Source organism: Myotis brandtii, unplaced genomic scaffold (assembly GCF_000412655.1).
Source record: "Myotis brandtii unplaced genomic scaffold, ASM41265v1 scaffold833, whole genome shotgun sequence".
In the NCBI taxonomy this organism is placed as follows: domain Eukaryota; kingdom Metazoa; phylum Chordata; class Mammalia; order Chiroptera; family Vespertilionidae; genus Myotis; species Myotis brandtii.
Genome location: NW_005371384.1, coordinates 59,622 through 81,446, shown reverse-complemented (window position 1 = coordinate 81,446; position 21,825 = coordinate 59,622). Strand labels below are relative to the sequence as shown.

At 50.0% G+C, this 21,825-nt stretch overlaps 1 protein-coding gene and 1 long non-coding RNA gene across 3 annotated transcripts; one reads left to right on the top strand and one right to left on the bottom strand.

The window, feature by feature from the left end:
• The first annotated feature begins 29 nt into the window (after positions 1-29).
• LIPG (lipase, endothelial) lies at positions 30-21,206 on the top strand. Of its 2 annotated transcripts, XM_005884487.2 has the most exons (11): positions 30-354; positions 1,333-1,463; positions 4,377-4,558; positions 6,431-6,610; positions 7,883-7,994; positions 13,289-13,510; positions 14,022-14,264; positions 14,929-15,049; positions 15,914-16,132; positions 18,112-18,216; positions 19,233-21,206. In XM_005884487.2, exons 2-11 carry the CDS (start codon positions 1,367-1,369, stop codon positions 19,252-19,254), a joined length of 1,503 nt encoding a protein of 500 aa, XP_005884549.1. In that variant the 5' UTR covers positions 30-354; positions 1,333-1,366; the 3' UTR covers positions 19,255-21,206. The 2 variants fall into 2 exon arrangements, with proteins under 2 accessions (XP_005884549.1, XP_014387456.1); XM_014531970.1 differs by lacking the exons at positions 30-354; positions 1,333-1,463 and adding an exon at positions 3,999-4,177.
• LOC102250710 lies at positions 361-1,123 on the bottom strand. The gene is made up of 3 exons (XR_314615.2): positions 1,047-1,123; positions 706-971; positions 361-486 (listed from the first exon to the last, which is right to left on the bottom strand). It is a non-coding gene; the product is annotated as an uncharacterized LOC102250710 (long non-coding RNA).
• Positions 21,207-21,825: the final 619 nt, after the last annotated feature.

The window sequence follows — 21,825 nt, the reverse complement described above, 5'->3', positions numbered from 1 at the left end:
GCAGACGCGGACTTGTCGGCCCCGGAGTCCCGCAGGCGGAGACGCAGGGAGGACACCCGAGGGAGGAGCAGGGACGCGGAACAATAAAGCGGAGGAGAGGCAGGAAACAGGACGCGAGGAAGAAGCTGCATCATTGCACTCAGCAGGTAGTTGCGCGCCTCTGCGGAGACTCAGACTCGCGCTGGTCACGCGTCCGAGACGCCCAAGCTCAGCTCTCTGTTCTCTGCGGGGAGAGTCGCTAGGATCCCTCCAGTCCTGCACCCCCGAGGTCCGAGGGCACGGACCACGCGGCAGGCTCTGCACCAAGCGCTGACATGATCGCTTTTCGTTTTCCCCAACATCCCCGAGCGGCAGGTACTGTTACCGGGTCCTGGGAGGAGGGCTTGGCTTTGGAGACTTGCGCCGGGTTTTGCAGAACTGGCTGCGGATCCTCAGCTCTGGTCGATCCTTGTCCTACACGCTGCCTGCACCTGCGCGGGCCTCTCTCTGGGTGGGAGGGTGGGAGTGAAGGAAGACAAGTACCCGAGATTACCAGGTGGCTCTCCCCCAGCCGGCCCTTGTCCTACACGCTGCCTGCACCTGCGCGGGCCTCTCTGGGTGGGAGTGAAGGAAGACAAGTACCCGAGGTTACCAGGTGGCTCTCCCCCAGCCGGCCTCCTGGCCTGGGGCGTGGAGACCATTCCGTGCGCGGGGGTGGCTGTGCACCTTGGAGAGGATAGCTCTCCTTCCCCAGGGGTCGCGTCCCCAGCAGGCGCAGCGTGTCGGGCCATGTCCCCCCTGGGGCGGCAGAGGAGAGCGAAGAATCTGGGGTCCGGGAACGGGCACGGAGAAAGTGGGGTGGCAGGAGGCGGCAGGTGAGGGAGAACGCCAGGCTGCGGGTGGGAGCGTCCACGTGGTGAGTGTGTGGCTCTTTCATTCAAACTTTGGGAGTCTCCGTTCCGGCGTCTGAGAAGGTGTGACCAATCAGAGTCCTAAGACGGGAATAAATTATGCAAATCACCATCTGGCGATGGGTCAGATGACTCTCATACTTTTTAAAAACCTACCTCGCCCGGAGTTCGCTGGGTGACAGTGGCGAGCCCGGACTTCCCCGGCGGGAGGCGCGGGTGAGGGCAAGTCCCGTCCTGGTTTAAGCCCCTTCACACTCCCTCCAACGCCCCGCCGCTCATTTTAGCCGAGTTTCCACTTTCCACCTTCGCCACCTCCAGCTGTCTAAGGCCACACCACTCGCTGGTGGAGGGAAGGTGCCCGCTCAGGGTCTTGCAGGCTCGGGCTGTTGGAAACCGCCAAGAGGTGTTTTTTTTGTTGTTTTGTTGTTTTGTTCTGTTAAAGTCCTGCTTCGCGGAGGGGTGTGTGGCGGGAAAGGATGAGGAGCCCCGTCCTGCTGCTCTGCCTCTGGAGCGCCTATTGTTGCTTTGCCGCGGGAGGCCCCGCGCCCCTTGGTCCAGAGGGGCCGCCGCAAGGTAACGTGCTCTGATTTTTTATTACCTCCAGCTTCTTTTCCGTGCCGGGCCCCTCTGTCCTGCACACCCTCCTTCCATCCCTCCCGGTCCTGGGGAGCCCTTTTATGCCGCGCTATCCCTTTGCTCCTCCTACTTAGCCTTGCCGTTCACCTGTTTCCTGGCGCTTCTGACCGGGGCATCGCCAGCGGGACCTCCGAAAGGCTGTAGGCTGGCGGGTGCCCTTGTCCTCTGGCTCTAGCCCCACCCCTTCCATCAGATGGATGGGTGCTGTCCAGTCAGCCCAATTGGCTGCCAGCAGCTCTTCAACCTTGTTCCCATCTTTGAACCTGGAGGATTGCTAGCCCAGAGGGTTAGAAGGCGCTCCCTCACCTGGAGCCCCTCCTCCTTTTAATCCAACCCTGTAGGTGTTTGAAGGTGAGGCGGCAGGAGTATTTGATGAGTGACTTCTTCCCCTAGATTGTCAGCTTCCTCCTCCCAACACTCCTTCCAACCCCCTCTCATTCTCCTCCTAGCCGCCAGCTTTTCTTCCTTCTGAGTTCTGCATGGCAGCCTCTCCCACTGGCAGAAGGAATGAGGGGAGGGTCACCCAGCGGGAGTGCCAGGGGAACCCCTAAACTGCACCCCGTTATTTCCTCTACTATTTGCTGAGGTTGGTCAAACGACGTTGGTCCATGTCAGCTTATATACTGGTGGGAGGGTTAATTTGAATGAATGAATGAATGAATGAATGGGGAAGCCTTGCTTTCCTTAACATGTCCCCAACTCTAGTGCTAAGTAAGAGTGTGACCTCGCTCCCCTCGTGTGGAATGTTAATATTCCTTCCAACTTCCGCGTTCTGCGATTCTGAGCATTTTGGGCCATTTCATTCATCCAAAAAAGTAGTTAGTACACGTCTGCTTAGTGCCAGGCATTCTTCTAGGAGCAAGGAAAACCCCTCCCCCCCCTCGTGGAGCTTACGTTTCAGTGGTGAGAAGACAGACAGGCATCTAATTAACACATTGCAGGATCAGTAGTTTTATTGCTGGCTTTGCCCAGTGGCCAGGTAAGTTTCTATTGAACGAGTACAAAAAAATGTTTTACATGAATGATAAAGGCACGCTTTAAAATTAAATACCCGTTGCATTTTGAAGTTATTTATTACATGTTCTTACAAGCTAATATCTTTTTAAAGTAGGATACTTTGTAAAACACTGTGTAATACGAAGTGGAACTAAGCAAAGCTGGCAAATTCTCGTGATCCGTCCGCAATGTGTTAAAATATACAAATGGTGCTCAGTGTTATGGAAGGTATGGAGTGCTGGTGGGAGAAGGTGGTGCCGTTTTAATCTGTGGTCAGGCTTCCCTCTTTGAGAGTTGAGCACAAGGAACGGAAGGAGGTGAGAGAATGAGCCACGAGGACATGTGGATGAAGAACAGCCACGAAGTCCCAGAGGTTGACGTGACCCAGGCGAAAGCTCGAGAAGTCTGGGGTCAGAGAAGCAGCTGCAGAGGCGAGCTATGCGGGTTTATTCACCAATCTCCTCCAGGAAGCCAGCAGACTCCTTTACCCTTTTTCCTAGAATTCCCCATCTGGTCTTTGTGTGAGTGATTATCTGGGTGGAAATTGAGGAGGTGTCAAACTAGTTATGTCCATGGCTCAGATTTCTGCCGGTTGGGGCTTTGTTCATTAATTACAAAGCTCTGCTCATGTGTATTGAGTTGCATTTTCTGGAACCCTGTCCTTTTTACATCTGATGTATTCTCCGCCCCCTACCCTGCCCCGCCCCCGTTCACCACCCTCTCTCCCCCATTCTGGTCCTTCTGTCCATGGTTCCATTTGCTTCCTGACTCTGGGATAAACGAAGCTCCTGGGATGGTCCTTTGGTATCTTTCCCCCTGATTTCTGAGTGACAAGAGAGCTTGATTTTCTAATTTCTTAGCCCGCTATCAAGGCATGATTTCCGGGAGGGCTGAAACAGTGTGGTGACGACAGCACCCAGTGTGTAAAGGCCATCAGGGCCACCAGTGACATCAGCTGTGTTCTGGGCGCAGGGTCATCTCCTTCATGGCACTGTGTGTGAGCAGGGGAACTGGAGAGAGTTGTTTTTCTGCTCTTTATGCTCCATGGCTTCAGCATAACAAACTAAAAGCATGCCTGGCACATCCTGGCTCGGCAAAGGGCATCGAGGATGCATGAGGTTTTTGTAGTAAATGCTAGAATCGAGTTGGGAACACTAGGAGAAGCCCATTGCATAACAGGTCGACAGCTTCTTACCTCCAATTTCAAACTCCAAAAGCTCCCACAACTAGAAAGTTTGGTAACTTGTTTGGCTGCAAGACCTGGCCTTACCTAACTTGAACTCACTTGGCAGCAACACTGAGCTGAACTGACCAGAGGCTATTATTTTGTAATTTTTTTTTTGTCCTCAAGTATGAGTAGTCACGCCATTTCCCTGCAGAAATGTTAGTGTGCTTGATGAATGGAGAATGCCCCAGACCCTGCGGGAGGTGTTATATAAGACATGGTGTATGTACCATAATGCCTTTCTAAAATCTGAACATGTCTGAATTCTGCAACTCCACTGGTCCCAAGCACTTCAGGAAAAGAATTGAGGACCCATAATCTAAAAGCAGTTCCTTGGGGGAAGGAAGGAGAACTCATTTGATAGGGAAGAAGGAAGACAAGCAAGAGAGACCTGTTTATTTCAGTCACAGTAATTAATACCAGTGACTAAGTAAGTGCTCTGAAATATAGGCGAGATGTCCCTTTTATAATATGTTGGCAACTTTTTCTGGGAGGTGAGGAGGAAACACTCAGCAGAGGTAAAAACTTAGAGGGATTACATAATTGACCCCAGGTTGTACTAGAGCTGCACCCCGGATCTGTCATGACTTAAGCCCCTTGATGCACCTGGCTCTGGTCTTTCTCCCCAGATGAGCTCCACGAACCCAAGGATGTGCAGATTCCTGCCAGACCCTCCGTGAGGTTTAACCTCCGCACCTCTGAGGACGCAGAGCATGAAGGATGCTACCTCCCCCTCGGCCACAACCAGCCCCTGGAAGACTGTGGCTTCAACATGACAGCCAAAACCTTTTTCATCATTCACGGATGGGCGGTGAGTCCCGGGAGGGAGCTCTGCAGCTTTACACAGGGTTTGGTTTCTTTTGTTTTGGTCAATTAAAAAGAATACTGGTGCTTCCAGATTCCACTCTCTGCCCCCCTCTTTTCTTGTGGGCTGCTTGTATTTCAGACAGCTGTGAAGAATGTAATGGGCACTTCGCTGAGGGGGCAATCTGGACTCCAGCAGGGTGGTGTTTGGTGCCGGCACACAGCGGCTTTCAGAAAGTGGCTCTCCTGAGGGCAGCCGCCCAGCCCCACCGGCTCCTCAGGATCCCTCTAATTACGCTTAATTACATTGGTCAACCGCTGCCTCACGGGGGCCATCCCTCCCTAAGAACCGAGCTGAGCTGAAGCAACCTGTCTGGCTCAGAGAGGCCATGAGGAGCCAGCTGGCCCGGTTTGCTGGCTGCCATTGGCACGGTGCCCTCCTGTTTGCATAGAGATGGCTCTTTAAAGGCATTGGGGCTCTCAATGTGCCCTAGCTGAGCAATTCACATTGAGAGGTCCATGACAAACTTCAACAAAAAGGGGTTTTAACACTCAGCTTCAGAAGCTTTTGACCACCGAGGGATTTATTCATTCATAGAATGACAGTCTGTAGGAAAACGGCATTATTAAGTGAGCAGGTTTCTGCCTGGGCTACTTGGGAGGGGACATTCCTCTTCTTCTTCTTTTTTTAAAAAAATATATTTTTATTGATTTCAGAGAGAAAAGGAGAGGGAGACAGAGATAGAAACATCAATTATGAGAGAGAATCATTGATTGGCTGCCTTCTGCACGCTCCCTACTGGGGATGGAGCCCGCAACCTGTGCATGTGCCCTTGACCATAATCAAACCCAGGACCTTTTAGTCCACAGGCCGACACTCTATCCACTGAGCAAAACCAGCCAGGGCGACATTCCTCTTCCTAATGATGAGAAATTCATATCCATTACCTGCTTTCTGGGTCTTTAGGTCTATCACCATCTGTTGGGGTCAGGCCTGGGGGGTGGGGGTGGGGAGTAGGTGCCTACCTACCTAATGTGATTGGAGAGCTGTTTCAAGGCCTGTCCATCTGTCTTCATCCCAGAGCCCTCGATTAGAATCATGCATTTGAATCTCTTTAAGGCCCCCTGTCAAAGTGTAAATACAAACTGCCTGCAACTTACAAATGGGTTGCATTCCAGAAAGTTCTTTTGTGATCTGTTTGGAACTTGGAATAGCGGTTTCCCATAGAAGCAAGATTGTAAATGGCGTTTGGGTTCCCAGGCCAGGCACAGAAAATCTTTTTATCTAATAATGTGCTTGCGGATAGGTTTACAACTGGACCTTGTCACCATTTATACTTTGTTTCTGTGGGAAAATGTGCTCTGAGTTCTAATTTGGGATTCCTGGGAGAGCTCTTTCCTTCTCTGGGGTCAAGAAGGATGGATTGCGGGACAGGGTCATTTGTTCATTCTGAGTTTGCCGGGGAGACACCATCTCTCTGTATCTTCAAGAGAGAAGCTAATTCTCCAAGGCAACCCATCCAAGCAGCCTTTGAATGATGGAGCAGGCCACCTGCCCGACTGTGATAGGAACTTAGGCCAACTTCAGGCCCGTATTGCCACCAGTGCATATCTCACTGTGGCCTTGTAGGACAGTGGGGCAGAACACTGTGAAAGTTTTGATGGGAAAAACTGGGAATGTAAAGAGCAATGAAGACAAACACTCAGGTAGAAATCCTGCCGGTGGTGTGCTCTGCTCATGTGCAAATGCTTGGCCCCTGAGCAGTCAATAGGAAGGTTCTGGAACCAGCTGGGGAGAGGATAATGGAACTGCATTCTATGTTCATTAGGATTTCCGAAACCCAGAGGAGATTTAAGAAGTTTCCTGTTTTCTCCGCAGATGACTGGCATACTTGGGGAATGGCTGTACAAACTCGTGTCAGCCCTGCGGACGAGAGAGAGAGAAGCCAATGTCGTGGTGGTTGACTGGCTCCCCCTGGCTCACCAGCTTTACACAGATGCGGTCAATAACACGAAGACGGTGGGACACAGCATCGCAAGGATGCTCGACTGGCTTCAGGTAACGGGGGATGGGAGGGGGTCATCTTTCCTGAGCAGCATCTTGAACTCTCTTAAGAAATACAGGTTAGACAGTGTTACAGTGAATTTCAGATGTCTGATCAAAATCTTTGGGATTGACATTGTTACTGAATTATGTATGGCTTGAAATATTCGAAAGCTGGGACTTTTAGACAGCCTTTTAATCCTATATAATAAAAGCCTAATATGCAAATTGACCGAACAGCGGAACAACTGTTTGCTATGATGTGCACTGACCACCAGGGGGCAGATGCTCAATGCAGGAGGTGCCCCCAGCTCACAGGCCCCAGGCCAGTCAAGGCGGGTGCCAGTGGGGGCCCCCTGACCACCCTGCCGGTCACCCCACAGATCAGCCCTGATCGCCAGCCAGGCCTAGGGACCCTACCAATGCACAAATTTCATGCATTGGGCCTCTAGTTATTGATATATCTCTGATTTTCCATGTTATTTTATACCTGCTGGGCAAAAGTTTGCCTTATGGGCCATTACTTTCTGATCTCAGAAGTGGATGCCCTCAGGTTGGCTGGGAACGGCCAGGAGGCAGGACTGGCTGGTAATCTTACAAATCTACTGATGTCTGCTCTTCCCTCTGAAGGCGCCTGTCCTGAGGTGGGGAGGGCGTTGCTTCCAACTACTGCCTTGCTGAAAATTTTAAGTGTGGAACACAGATCTAAAGGTCTTAAAATTCTGGGTTCCCGAACAGTCCCTCCGTCTTCTGCCTGGGTTGTTTTGTCGAGCTTGGTTCCTGAGCTTTGGGGTCAAATCCCCATCTCCTCTTCCCCCACCAGCGAGTGCCCGGTCAGGGCGCAATGTCCCAACTCTGGTGTCCCAGGCGGGCTTGTGGTGAGGACTCAGCTCCTGGGGCCGAAGAGGGTGGGCAAGGAGGATGCAGCTGTGGGTTGTGGCTCACACTTAGTCTCCAGGGAGTCTGGTGGCTTTGACCTCCACACAGCCACCCTCCTCCCTTAGATGCTGCCAGAAAGAATGGAAAACATGTAGGGGAAGGGTCAGGTATACAGGTTCTAGTCACAACCTGCCCTCAGCACTTGGCATTTAAAGCGTCTCTAAGTCCTTTTGACCTCTAGCCTGGCTGGGTTCCAGCTGTGTTGCACTGCCAGCCAAGCCAGCCCCTGGAAGTCTCGGTCCCGACTCCCAGGTCTCCTCCTTGTCACGATGGAACCGTTGAAATGTTGGTGACTCTGTGGGCTCAGGACTCCACTCTCCACTCACACACTCTTGTGCCTTCCTGCAGGAGAAGGACGGCTTTTCTCTTGGGAATGTTCATTTGATCGGCTACAGCCTCGGAGCTCACGTGGCCGGGTACGCTGGCAACTTCGTGACAGGCACGGTGGGCAGGATCACGGGTAAGCGCTGCCTCCTCCACAAACAGCTGGTCTCCAGCTCCTGCAGCTCCTCTGACAAGCTGGCCTCTCTGAACCAGAGCGCCCCTCACTGAGGCAGCACGAGTGAGCCGTAGAGGTTAGCTTCGGAAGAAACCCGGAGAACATCGACCCTAGAGCTTTTCAAATGTTCTAATGAGTCATGGAACCCATTTTTCTTCCAATTGAACTTGTACAGCACCCCAACAAAGGAAACACAGAAGGGATGTTCTAGTTGAGGCTGGGTGTATGGTGGGTAGTGTTAGTTTTGCTGTTTGGGCCTTCCCCTCCCCCGGAGGAATCACCGGGTCCCAAAGCCCCAGTTTGAAAACCACTGGTCTGACTCAACAGGTGAGGAAAAACCCAGGGGCAAACAGCTGATAACTAAAGGGCAGAAGTGGGGTGGAGCCCTGGCCTCCAAGCTTCTGGGGCTCACTGCCATCCCCGCCTGTGATACTCTAGGACAGCGGTTCTCAACCTGTGGGTCTCGACCCCTTTGGGGGTCGAACGACCCTTTCATAGGGGTCGCCTAAGACCATCGGAAAACACATATATCATTACATATTGTTTTGTGATTCATCACTATGCTTTAATTATGTTCAATTTGTAACAATGAAAATACATCCTGCATATCAGATATTTACATGACGATTCATAACAGTAGCAAAATTACAGTTATGAAGTAGCCACGAAAATAATTTTATGATTGGAGGTCACCACAACATGAAGAACTGTATTAAAGGGTCGCGGCATTAGGAAGGTTGAGAACCACTGCTCTAGGACCTGCAGGGAAAGAGTGAGGGGTGGATTCTAGTTTGGATTCTGCCTCTGATTTCTAGTTCATCTACCAACAGCCTCTTGCCAGCGTTTTTGGCTGGCATATTTATTGGTGATAATGACCTGTTTAGAACGGATGGTTAAAACTTTGTCTTTAAAGACACCTTGCTGATATCGGCACCCAGGTTGTCAATAGAAAATTGAGCGTTCCGTTTTAGTGAGATTTTGATGTGGGCCTTTGGGTTAAATCCTCTAATGGCTCTGAAAAGTGGGAAAGATTCTCTTTACCATGTTGGGGCCCCTCTAATACAGACACAGGGCTTGCTCTAGGCTAAAATGAATGGCAGATTTGTTGCCCTGAACTTTCAACCTCCTTCCAACATTCTTTCATTTGTCTTCACTTCCAGCTTTCCCCTCACCCCTACCATAGAAGGAAAGAGTGGATCAATTTCATTTTGAAACAGGACTCAGGTGGAAGGGTGTTCTTAGCTAAAGAAAGATTTAGTAAAGGTAGAGTTTCAGGTTTCAGCAATAAAGCTGCTGGGGTAGATTTTAAAAAAAGTGTATTTGTGCGGTTTTAGTGGACCTCTTTATATCACTGTCTGGGCTTAAGTCGAATGTCCTGGCCGGCGTGCACATGCACACACACCCTCACACTCCTTTAGGTCCAATGATCTGGTTCAGCATACTTTGAGAACTTTACTTTTTATTGCCACGGCCACGGGGCCTGAGCCCTGTAGGTGGGCAGTGATTGTGTGGCCACACATGACTGCTCATTAACCACTGAGTGCAAAGCTGTTTGACCCTGAGCCTGGCGGGGTCCTATCGCCTGAGCACCTCATTTCAGTCTCCGTGCAACGTGTGATGTCCAGAGCAGGGCCAGCTGTTCTGGTGGCGGCCAGCACCCACCAGGCCCCCACCGGAGAGTCCTTGGCAACAAGGACGAGCTGCAGAGCCTCCCTTTCCTGATTTCTAAATCGGAAAGGAGAGGGGCTGTGAGGAGCGTTCCGGTTTTTCCCCTGTCTGGGTGGCAGCTGCTGAGATGTGGGCTTCGGGCAGAATGCTAATCAGTCCTCTGTGCTGTCGGCCTGGGGCACAGGGGCCGCATGTCCTGAGCTCAGCCCTTTCTCCCCAGCCTTTCTCTGTGGAACAGGGGCCTTGGGTGAGCACAACAGGAAGGAGTGGCCTCGGTCCAGTTGCCAAGCAGCCCCTCGGAGGGTATTTGGCTGACCTGACATACGCTGTTGTGCATGCCTGATGGGGAGGCTGTGCGCACTCCTCTCCCCTCAGACTTCTTTCTCATGGGCCTGGGAAGCAGGTGGCCCCGATGGGTGAGAGGATCAGAGACTGTAGCGGGAGTGGGGTCCTGAGGCTGCTGCTGCCGCCGTGCAGAGGCCTGGGCCTGCAGGGGGAGACGGGAATCCCAGTCTTGCTTGGATCAGAGAGCTGTGCATTAGGCTTCCGGGGGAATTCTGTGATATAATAGATCATATATTTCTAATTGAACACTTGCCTACTTAGTTATACATAAATAAGCAAATAGATTCATTCATTCATTCATTCATTCATTCATTTAAGAAATATGAATTAAATGACCACTCTGTAGGCTCTGGGCTAGATGCTACCTAATGTCCAGCACCTACTGTGTGGCAGGTGCTTCGTGCCATATGTAAGTCACATAGCACCTGGCCAAGGGGGTCCTTTTGGCTCCATTTTGCAAGTTATACATAAATAAGCAAATAGATTCATTCATTCATTCATTCATTCATTCATTTAAGAAATATGAATTAAATGACCACTCTGTAGGCTCTGGGCTAGATGCTACCTAATGTCCAGCACCTACTGTGTGGCAGGTGCTTCGTGCCATATGTAAGTCACATAGCACCTGGCCAAGGGGGTCCTTTTGGCTGCGTTTTGCAGATAGGGAAACGATGACTCGGTGCTTAAACAATGGGTCCGATATCTTACACGCCAATGAGTGTGTGCATGCCCATGAGTATGTGTGGACAGAGCACTTTTGGAGGAGTCAGGCTGAGTGGAAGGAGGGGTGGTTCTCCATCTGCTCTCTCTTTTTGGAGGGGATAAGTTCTCCGTCCCATTCCGAGTTTAAAAAGTAAACTGTGCAACTTTCCCCAGAGTGTGAGCCCTGGCCCCGTGTCAGGCCGGGCAGTCTGGGTAGGGAAGGCTCCGCCTGGCCGCCAGCAGGCCTGTCGAGAAGCCCTCAGCCGCCTGCATTCCTCCCGCGCAGCTCGGTTTCCATGGCACTGACCGTCTGGTGGAGACTTTTGTTCACACCAAGCAAAGAGCCCCTCTCTTGTATTGGTGGCAAAGCAGAATGTTCCTTTTTCTCTTTTCTTTCTTCCCTCCAGGAGACATGGCAGCAGGCAGGGGAGAGGCTGCTAGTGTCAGAACTGTGGTTCTTGCAGCCTCTAAAACAAGGCATCGTGGGCTGTTTTGGGAGGACGCTGCTTTTGTGCCATCTTTCTTTTGGGTCCTGGGCTGGGGTGAGCCCACAAGCAGCCTGGCCTCCCTAAGCTGCCTCTGCCTTTCATGTGTTTCTCTAAACCTCTGGAAACTATTTAGTCTCAACCTCCACCAGTTCTCATGAGTAATGAGTTCCACAGGTTTACTGTCCACTGTGGACAATAGCTTTGCCTTTTGCTTCTCCTAAAGCTCCTCTCTCAGGCCCACAATGTGCTCCTGGTTCTGTGGCACTGGGGCCTAGGGAACACAGGTCTTTTTTTAATCCTCACCTGGGGATATTTTTCCATTGATTTTTAGAGAGTGGAAGAGAGAGGGAAAGACAGAGAGAAATATTGATGTGAGAGAAACACATCGATGGGTTGCCTCCTGACCAGGGCCCAGGCTGGGGAGGAGCCTGCAACTGCAGTACGTGCCCTTGACCGGAATCAAACCCAGAACCCTTCGGTCCGCAGGCTGATGCTCTATCCACTGAGCCAAACCGGCTAGGGCTGGAACAGTTCTTGACAGTAGGTAGCATCACTTCCTTTTTATGACTGTTTTTGGTCATGTCTCCTCCCTGCCTTGCTTTCTCAATCAGGGTTTCTTAACCTCCGCTCCATTCAAATGCTTTGTTGTGGAGCTGCCCTGAGCATTATTGGATGTTTATCAGCTCCCCTGGCCTCTAACCACTAGATGCTTAGTAGCTTCTCTCCCCCTCCCCCAATTTTGACAACCCAAAATGTCTCTAGACATTGCCAAATGTCCCCTTGGAAGCAAAATCCCTCCCAGTTGAGAACCACTGTTCTAGACTAAACAGACCCCCTTCCTCATCTGTAAATACTCTTTTCTTCACTTTTTCTCTCTGTGTCTGAAGAGCCTTCTGGGTTGGGATGAATTTGGCACCCATGATTACCTGGGTTTCATATAGTAGCTAGTATTTACACTGACAAGCACTTCATCTTATATCATCTCACACGAATTGTATAAATTAAGACACTCAGGTTCCATTTTATAGATGGTACTGGAGCGTGGCGAAGTTTTTCAGAATCTGGCCCACAGACTAGCTACTTTTAGGATCACCTGGAGAATAAATATATATATTTGGGCCCCACACCAGACCTACTAATTAGAATCTCTAGGGGGTAAGGAACCTGCATTTTATAGTTTGCAAATTCCTTTTTTGAATGGTTTTGCATTCCTGTGGGTTCCAACATTAAAAGATGGTGAAAGTCTCTCGTATGGTTGCCACGCCTGCCCAGTTCCCTTCCCTGCCCTCTCCCCCAGCCCACACATACACACAGTAACCAGCGGCTGGTCTGCCCATCCAGAGTGTTTTGTAGCTGCAGAGTGGGCTCTGAATTTGTAACGAGCTCCCCAGCGATATTTGCGATCTTCAAATGTGAGAGCCAGCACTCTCCATGTGCCGCTCGCTTGTCCAACCCAGAGCATTTGCAGGCAGGGTGTTTTCTCTTAGCACCTGCAAAACAGGATTCTGGAGGCGTGGGGTATAGGTTCTCAGTGTATCTGGTGTCCCCACTCACCCTCGCTATTCCACCCCTGGGCCTGGGTCATCGCTAAAGGAAGAGGACCAATTAAGTCGAAATATAAATAGCTCAGTTTGGGGAGACTGAGTCTTCCCTCCAGAAATGGAGGTAGCTCAGTTATTTTGTAAAAAGCCTGCTCCTCTGAGGCTCTCAGTGGCAGAATAAGTGGGATCATTGAATGGCTTAGTTTCAGCCAGCCTTGCTCCTCTGAGGCTCTCAGTGGCAGAATAAGTGGGATGAATGGCTTAGTTTCAGCCAGCCCGAGTTCTTTCTAGAACTGCTCCACTTCTGACAGCCCTGGTATGTGCCATGGTGAAGCCTGTGGGCAGTCTACTGAGTCAGCTGAGGTGTCAGGGCAGGCGAAGTGGCAGGAGAAAGCCAAGTTCCTGGGCTGCAGGCAGGTTGGCTGGGCTCTAAGGACAGTTTCATTTTGCATCCTCGGGCTCGTCTGGGCGCATCTGACACAGTCCGTCTCGGCTCCCCCTTCTGCTGTAGGTCTGGATCCTGCCGGGCCCATGTTCGAAGGGGTGGACATCCACAGCAGGCTGTCCCCTGACGACGCAGACTTTGTGGATGTCCTCCACACCTACACGCGGACCTTTGGCTTGAGCATCGGGATTCAGATGCCCGTGGGCCACATCGACATCTACCCCAACGGGGGTGACTTCCAGCCTGGCTGTGGACTCAACGATGTCTTGGGGTCAATTGCATATGGAAGTGAGTTCCTTATTTTCTGCTTCATGGGGAAGTTTGACTCAGTTAGCTCATCCTCTCCTATATCAGGCCAGGCTGCTAGAGATCCCAACCACATTTATTTCATTATTCCCACTTCCCCCCCACAACGGCCCTCCAACTGTCTGCCACTCCTCATCCTACAAGCCTGTGAACAGCCTCCTGTAGCCTCTGCTCTGCCTTCTCATGCTTTGAGAAGGTCCAGTTATTATTGATTAATTTCTTTTTATAACAAAAGGAATACATGTTTGTTGAAGATTTTGCACAGGACTTACTGAGTACCAATTTTGCACAGTACTTACTTTGCACAGTACTTACTGACTGGGTACCAATTTTGCACAGTACTTACTGACTGGGTACCAATTTTGCACAGTACTTACTGACTGATTACCAATTTTGCACAGTACTTTGCACAGTACTTACTGACTGAGCGGGCGGATCATTGAGAAGCGGCTCATCAATCATGCATGCTCTCTGTCTCTCCCTCCCCCGTCAGCGATCGCAGAGGGCGTGAAATGTGAGCACCAGCGGGCCATATACCTCTTTGTTGACTCCCTGATGAATGAGGACAAGGCGAGCTTTGCGTTCCAGTGCACGGACTCCCACCGCTTCAAAAAGGGGATCTGTCTCAGCTGCCGGAAGAACCGTTGTAATAGCATTGGCTACAACGCCAAGAGAACGAGGCACAAGAGGAACAGCAAGATGTACCTAAAAACCCGAGCGGGCATGCCTTTCCGAGGTAACCTGTCCCCGCCGCGCCCTGAGGACTATCTACCCTCCTTCTAAACTCCTGGTAGAACAGGGCACATCCCAGCCGGGGAGACATGGCCGGCACATTTAGATCAAAGCATTGCAAATCGGATTGCGTTGTGCTTGCCGTAGGAAAGCTGATCTAAAAACCAATGGTGGGGACTCCTTTTGTGATGTGAATCATCACTCCATGATTAGAGTGTTAATATCTTAAATCTCCCCTTCATTTAACTTTTCAAAGCTGTTCATATTTGATTATCACAACAAATCTGAGGTAGGACCAATAGGGATCAAAAGGATATCTTGCCATTTTATAACATGTTATAAAACCATAAAGTTTTGTGGGAATCATGGGCATTACTTACATACGAGGAAATTGAGGCTCAAAGAGCCTTGGTCCTTAATTCAAGGCTATGCAATAGGAAAGTAGCTGGGCCAGAATCCCCAAAGGTCTCCTGCACCCCAGTTTAGAGCTCCTTCTTCTATCCCCCTTACGCCACTGGACAGAATGAGACCAGAGAGAAGCTGGAGGCTGGGCTGGACCCAAAGGATGACAGTCCCTAAAAACCCAGTGACAGATGACTCAGTTTGGGACAGGTTGCCCTGGGATGACAATCAAGGCCCACACTGTCTTTGTTCTGCTGTCTCTGCAGTTTACCATTACCAGATGAAGATCCATTTCTTCAGCTACAAGAACACGACAGAAATCGAGCCCATCTTTTATGTCACTCTTTATGGCACCAGTGCAGACTCGCAGATGCTGCCATTGGAAGTGTAAGTCCCAAGTTTCCTCCGCTGGGGTGAGGACAAGTTGGTATGAGAATGAGAGAGCGCAGGAGTGTGTGAACCATGGAGAGGGGTATGGTCTGAGGGCTGGGTGATTCCAGTGGCCTCTGCAGTCCTCTGTCTCTCCGTCTGCTCTCCACCACCAAGCCCTTGACACACAACGTTTCTGGGAGAGAAGCTCCCAGGACACATCAGCAGTGTGAGAAGCTGAGTCAGCTGGGCAGAAAGTGCTGTCTCATTTCAGACAATGCCTGACATTAGGAAATTTGGACCATTTCTAATTATCTGTGGGAGGGGCACACAGCAATCTGGATATATTTGTTGAGCACTCCTTACGTACAAGGCGTCATCAAAGTAGTGGCTATCAGGACTCAGGGTCTATTTGGGAGACCAGGTTTGTATGCACACAGTCACACCCACAAATGGGGTGAGGCAGGTTCCCCAAATGTCTAATGGGAGGGATGGGCTGGAGGGGGCTAGGAGTTTCCCAGGAGACAGATGCCTGTGGGCAGAGAGGAAGAGGATGCTGTTGAGTGGGGATGTGACTTCTCTCTGCTTTCTCATTTCTGTTCTTTCTTGGACCTGTGCCCCCAGGAAGTAGTATAAATAGGGAGGTAGGTACTCAGGAATTTTTGATAAAAATCTGGGGTAAGCAATGTTATCTTTCTGTCAGCGTGGAGACAGTGGGCTTCCACCTTGGTGATGCCAGTGCGGGTGGAGGACCTGGGGGAGAGCCCTCTCCTTGTTTCTCTCCTGTCCGTGGTGGGCAGGTGCTGCCAGGGCATCACCCCACAGGTGTGGCAGTTTTCCAAGTGGCTGGGGAGTAAGACCAGCTTCTCTCGCCCCTTGCAGAGTGGAGCGGATCAGGCTGAATGCCACCAACACCTTCCTGGTCTACACAGAGGAGGACTTGGGAGACCTCTTGAAGATCAGACTCACCTGGAAACGGGCACCTCAGTCCTGGTACAGCCTGTGGACCGAGTTTCGCAGCTACCTGTCTCGATCCCGGAAGCCTGAGCAGGAAGTGAATATCAGGCGCATCCGGGTCAAGTCTGGGGAAACTCAGCGCAAGTAAGTGCCTCATGGCCCTTTTCGGCCCCAGGTCAGTGGTGAGCACAAGGCGTGTGCCTGGGCCGTGTCCTTTCCTTTGCTAAGCAAGCACCTTCAGTCCTTTCATATCCGGAACACGGGGGCAAAACCTCAAACACCTTTGCAAGGGAAAGCGAAGTCCAGATCAAGACATCTGTCGACGTTTGGGCTCTGATCACAGGCCCTTGGCTGAGGGGGTGCACAAGTGGGGGCTGCAATCCAGTCCTCGTTCTATTTGCCAAGCCCTGTGTTGGCCCAGAGGAAGCAGGGCTGCCCCCGGACAGGGCTTTTCAGGAGTGCTGCTTGCTAGCTGTGTGCTCTGAGGTCCATGCAACCACAAAGTCTTTGCTTCTCCTGTGTGGAACAAACCAGAGTATCAAGTTCAGGAAGCCCCCAGGATGAGGTCTCTGGCGGGACCTGGTTCCCGAGCATCCTATTTTCAGAGCGTCAGACCTCTCCTTCCGAGGCTGTGAGTCAAGGACATGGGGCAGGGTCCTGGTGTCAAGCAGAAGAGAATCCCGTATGCTACGCCAGCTGGCAGCTTCCACGCGCCTGTTAACCCCAAGACTAGCATGAAAAATCCAGACCTTTATCTGTCACTGCCTTCACCTCTGAGCCTTGGCCCTCTGAGAAGCTTCCTTCTAAGTAGAAGCCAAGGAAGTCTGAACCTTTGTCAAGAGAGTGTTGGGGGCGACCTTGTTCAAATCCTTCAGCAGGCCTCTAGGAGGTCATGGTCAGCCTTACGATGGTTGGAAACAGCCTCTACCCCCTTTGTACCTCATTTGGCATTTGCTCCATCACAGTCTTCATATGCCCTGTGTGCACTCATCGCCGCTGGCACGGGTTGGCCGTGAGAGGAGCGGAGTTGCACATGTGTGAGGGCTTCTTTGGGGTATGAATACTAAAAAGTGGAATTTCAAAGTTATAGTACACATCTTCTTCACTCGACTAGATGTTATTAATTTCCTGTCCCAAGTAGTTAGACCAATTTTCAATCTTAGCCACAGAATAAGAGCTCTCCTTCCCCCTCCTCCTCACCTGTATTTGGTGGGACATTCTTGCTACCCTGTTGGGTATGAATTGGTCCCCTACTCTTGTTTTAATTTTTTTCTGATTGTGATAAGGCGAGTCACCTTTTTATAGGTTCATGTGCTGTTGGGGCTTCCTGGTAAAGGTTCTTAAAGCTGTTCTGATTATGACTTTTGTCCTGCAGGTGAGCATCAGGGTCAGGTGTCCCTCCCATCTGTTGGTCATGGGGTCATGCTAATCACACACTTCTGAGGTGGGGGTGGGGGTGGGCCACGTGATTTGTCTGTAAGTTATAGTTGAAATGGTTATTCGAGCCCGGATTCTACCTGTGATCCTGCTGTCCACTTCCCGAATCTTTGTTTTAACTCACAGCTGAGCCCAGCTATGCTCCTTGGTGGATATTTAAGAGGTTTGTACTGGAGGCACCTCGTGTTCCTTTATTCGAGGAGATTACAGTCCACCATAGATATAGGAATCCACACGCCATTCAAGGCAGTGCATCATGTGTTAAATAAGAGGAGACATGCGTTATTGACACCAGGCCATAAGAAGTAACGACAATAACAAAAGCAGCATTTCTGTAAGGACGTGCTTTCCTATTAAACTGAGAGAGCAGGGTCTCAGGCAGTCAGGGAGGCTTCCGAGAGGCAGCAGTCTTTGGAACAGACGGAGAGAAGAAGGTGGAAGAGGTGTGGCTAAAGGCTGCCTGAGCCGAATCATGAGGCACCTCAGAGCGAGACCCGGTCTGGCCTGCTTGCAGTTGCAGAAGGGTGTTCCGAAGGCCCTTGAGTCAGGGTGTGGCATGAGGAAGACTTCTCTTTCCTCTTTGCTCCATCCACCTTGGATCCAGAAAGCACTATCTGGCTAATGCACAGCCATGTGCCTTCCCCTGTAGAGTTTTGGTGACCTCGGTGGTTTCTTTTTCCTCCTAGATATGCTTTCTGTGCAGAAGACCCTGAGAACACCAGCATATCCCCTGGCCAAGAGCTCTGGTTCCACAAGTGTCTGGACAGCCGAAGAATAAAAAGTGGAACCAGGTAACCGGGACTGTCTCCTATGTTCACGCAGCACATGCTGACTGCTCACCCAGCACGCGTGGACATGGGGCTGGGCACCAGGTTGGAGTATGGAGTTGGGGAAGAAGTAAAGGAGAACCACACAGTATCATTCCCGTTTTTAGGTTTTTGGGAACCCAGGTTGGTGTGAGTGGATATTAGGGGGCAATTCTCCCCCTTTAGAGAAGCAGGAATGCTCGTCTGTGTCGCGCTGAATCAGACAAAAGGGTCACCTTGCATCAGTGTCCCATTGCCCTGTGCTGGAGTCCCTTTATTTCAGAACTGAAGAAAGTTGATATCTCAAGGTGTGAGGCAGTGGGCACATCCACAAGGGGAATTTGTCACATGTCCTCTGAGTCTAAACGCTTGCTGAAGAAAAGGGAGACCGGCCCTCCCACCAACCTCTACCTCTTGCCCCAACCAAGGTCCTAGATAATAGTTTTACTGCCATATGCTGAGCACATACATGTGCCCACCTCACGTTCAGTGCCTTCATTATTTTTTATCATCAACCCCAGGACGTTGGTGTTGTTAACCCTATGCTCAGGCGGGGAACCGAGGCTCAGGGAGTTCAGGGTGAACTCTTTCCAGGTCCCCCAGCTGGTGACAGTGGGGCAAGGATTGAGGCAGATTGGTTTACTCAAGCCAAGGCCTTTTCTTGCTCAGATAAACCACCTCACTTTGATCTGGCTGTCAATGGTCAAGCAGCTGCACCCGCACCCGGTCCCCTGTGATGAACTGTCTGAGGGCCGGGCTGCAGGCCGGCTGCTCTGTCTCCTGTTACGGAGCATCAGTGTGACCATTTGATCTGGCTGTCAATGGTCAAGCAGCTGCACCCGCGCCCGGTCCCCTGTGATGAACTGTCTGCCATCCTGAGGGTCGGGCTGCAGGCCAGCTGCTCTGTCTTCTGTTACGGAGCATCAGTGTGACCGCAGCTCGGTGATCACAGGACTGTGGGATTCTGAAACTGCCCATCTAATTTGCCTGGTTCCTTTCAGGCAAACTGTGGAGCTTCCCTGAGGGTGCCAGCAAGGCCCCCCCACCCCGCCTACCAAGCACATGGAGGAAAGTTACTGCTGAGGACCCACCTGATGGAAGGACCGCTCTCGGCCTTGACCCTGGAGCACAGGGAAGAGCCTGCTTGCTGGCCCAGGACCTTGCCTCCCATGACAACTGGGACTTCTCGCCAGAGGGGACTGTCTGCTGCTCTTCCTGCTGCTGCCCTAGAATAGCTCTAAGGCCAGATCTGTGTGCAAACAGCCAAATGCCTGGGCCTCTTGTGCACACCGGGCTGGCTGCTAAGTGACTGGGTGGGCCTGAGCTCTGCCTGGCCAGGACCACTGGCTCTGAAGTGGCCTATGTGGAAGGCTGTCAGGGTGTGGCCCGACTTGCTTCGTAGTGACAGGCCTTCCTGCTGGGAGCTGGCCTGTCAGGATGGCAGACCTGTGTCCTTGTTCACCCAGAGATGGTCGATCTGGGGTGATGCTGAGGCCCTCGATGTTGGGGTTCAACAAGCTGCATCCATCAATGTCGGTTACTTCTTCAACATTCTGTCCTGTTCCTTAACTCACTCTCTAAAGCACACATCATTGGCTTTCTTATTTTTCTATTGCTCATTTTTTTTATTGGATAAATGTTTATTAAGCACTTAACCTTAATGGGATTGGGATTTGCAGACTCCCTTAAAGTTTAAATGGTCCACGAATATACATATGATGAAGGCACAAGGGGCATTGGGGAGGATGGAAGAATAGGGACCCTGGGGTTTTCAGCAGTTTCTACCTATTTCTTCTTAGTTAACATGTGCATTCCCCCTAAGAGTGATATGTTTGATCACCAGCAGAGTAGCAAGTAGGGCGTCATATGTGCTGGGGATCGGAATGGTGGCCAACTACCAGATATGATTGCTTTGGAGCAAAATCTCTTTTGTTGAGGAAGGTAGAAGGCATTATATATGTTATAGATATCTGTTTACCCAGAACCGTCACCTGTCAAACAGCTGGTGCTAAGATTTAACACGCTGTTTTTCTTCCTTAGAAATACCTTGCTCTAATACCAGCCCCTTTTCTGTTGAACTTCTTGGAAAAGCCTCTAATTCTTCATTTGAATTAATATACATGATATCCAAGGAACCCATTTTTACTTTCCAAAAGATTTTCATGTGGGTCACCTAATTAGAGTTTAACAACAGGAGGTGAACAGGGAAGCCATTATTAACTCTATATAAAATGAGGCTCTGAGGTTCAGCCACGTGTCTAGAATTATATACCACGTTGGTGACGGGGGCCAGGTAAGGACCCAGATTTCTAAGAGGCAAAGTCCATGGTATGTTGATCTCTGCAACTTCATTAAGACGTTTATAGCCATTTCTCTCCAATCTGCCCCAGATGTGACAAACAAGGAATATTTCTCAGAGCCATTCATAAAACCCAAGCCCTTTTATTAACCTGTAACCAGGAAAACAACTGTGCCAAGGGGTGGGGCTTTTTATGGATGAGATTTATTTGGAAGGAGATATGATACCAGGTGGGGGAGGAAAGAGTGATTTTTTTGTACTGAGGTTTTTAAAGGACTCTGTTTTAACCTGTCTTGTGCCAAAGTTGTATCTTTGTTCAATGCCAAACTTCAAAGACATAATCAGTCAAGTCTTAAGTCAAGGTGTCTCCATCCCATTGTGTGCCTCTTCTGTTGTTTCTGTCATTGCTTTCCAGCCAAAGTGGAGCTTGTGTGACTGACTCTGCCTCCTGGCTACCTCTGACCTGTTTTTAGTGATGTTTAAGAATCGAATCCTCGGTGGGTCCTATATTTATACATTTTGCTTGAAGACTTATTTGTATATGCTGCTGCTTTTTTAAATGCTACGCAGAACATTATTTATTTTTCAAGTGTATGTAATGTATAAAAACAAATATATGGTTAGTTTTTACATTAAGATTAACCAATTTCAAGACTAAGATTTTTAATAGTAAAGTAATAAAAGTCTGCAAAATTCTTAGTGGTGTGGCAACTCAGTTCTTAAAAGTCGAGAGACTTATGGATGCTCAAGCCTAGGGTTTGACAAAAAGTTACTTTAATATAAGATATAGTCTCCATTTGGTACTACTTATTGGTAGGAAGTGGACAACAACTCCTTTCACCAAGAACAAGGAGAAAAAAATATTTGGAATAATAATTTAATAGAAATTATTAAATTATTACTAAATTATTAAATTTAGTAGAAATGCCTGAAGGTGGATGTTAGGAAGAAGATGGACATTGGGGAACATTAGTGAGGATATAGGTTTGATTGCATGGGACCTAGATTATAGGGGCTTAGACCAGATAGAAGTTGATCTTTCTATCATTTTTAACTCCAAGCTGGTATTGAAGTTCTGTTCCATTAAGCCAAGAGGGAACTAGGCTGCCTTTTATAACTGGGTTTATCTACAAATTGGGGATAGTCTCTCAAAAAAAAAGACTAATCTACACTAATAAAAGAGAAACATGGTAATTGGCGTACGACCGCTACCCTTTTCATTGGCTAATCAGTGAGTATATGCAAATTAACTGTCAGCCAAGATGGCGGCCGGCAGCCAGGCACTGAAGCAAGCA

Bases quoted from the DNA above. Each gene is read 5' to 3' on its own strand.
- LIPG (XM_005884487.2), top strand. From the start codon at position 1,367: ATGAGGAGCCCCGTCCTGCTGCTCTGCCTCTGGAGCGCCTATTGTTGC. The intron at 7,995-13,288 runs GTAAGCGCTGCC...CTTCTGCTGTAG, and splicing joins CACGGTGGGCAGGATCACGG to GTCTGGATCCTGCCGGGCCC. The intron at 16,133-18,111 runs GTAAGTGCCTCA...TTTTCCTCCTAG, and splicing joins TCTGGGGAAACTCAGCGCAA to ATATGCTTTCTGTGCAGAAG.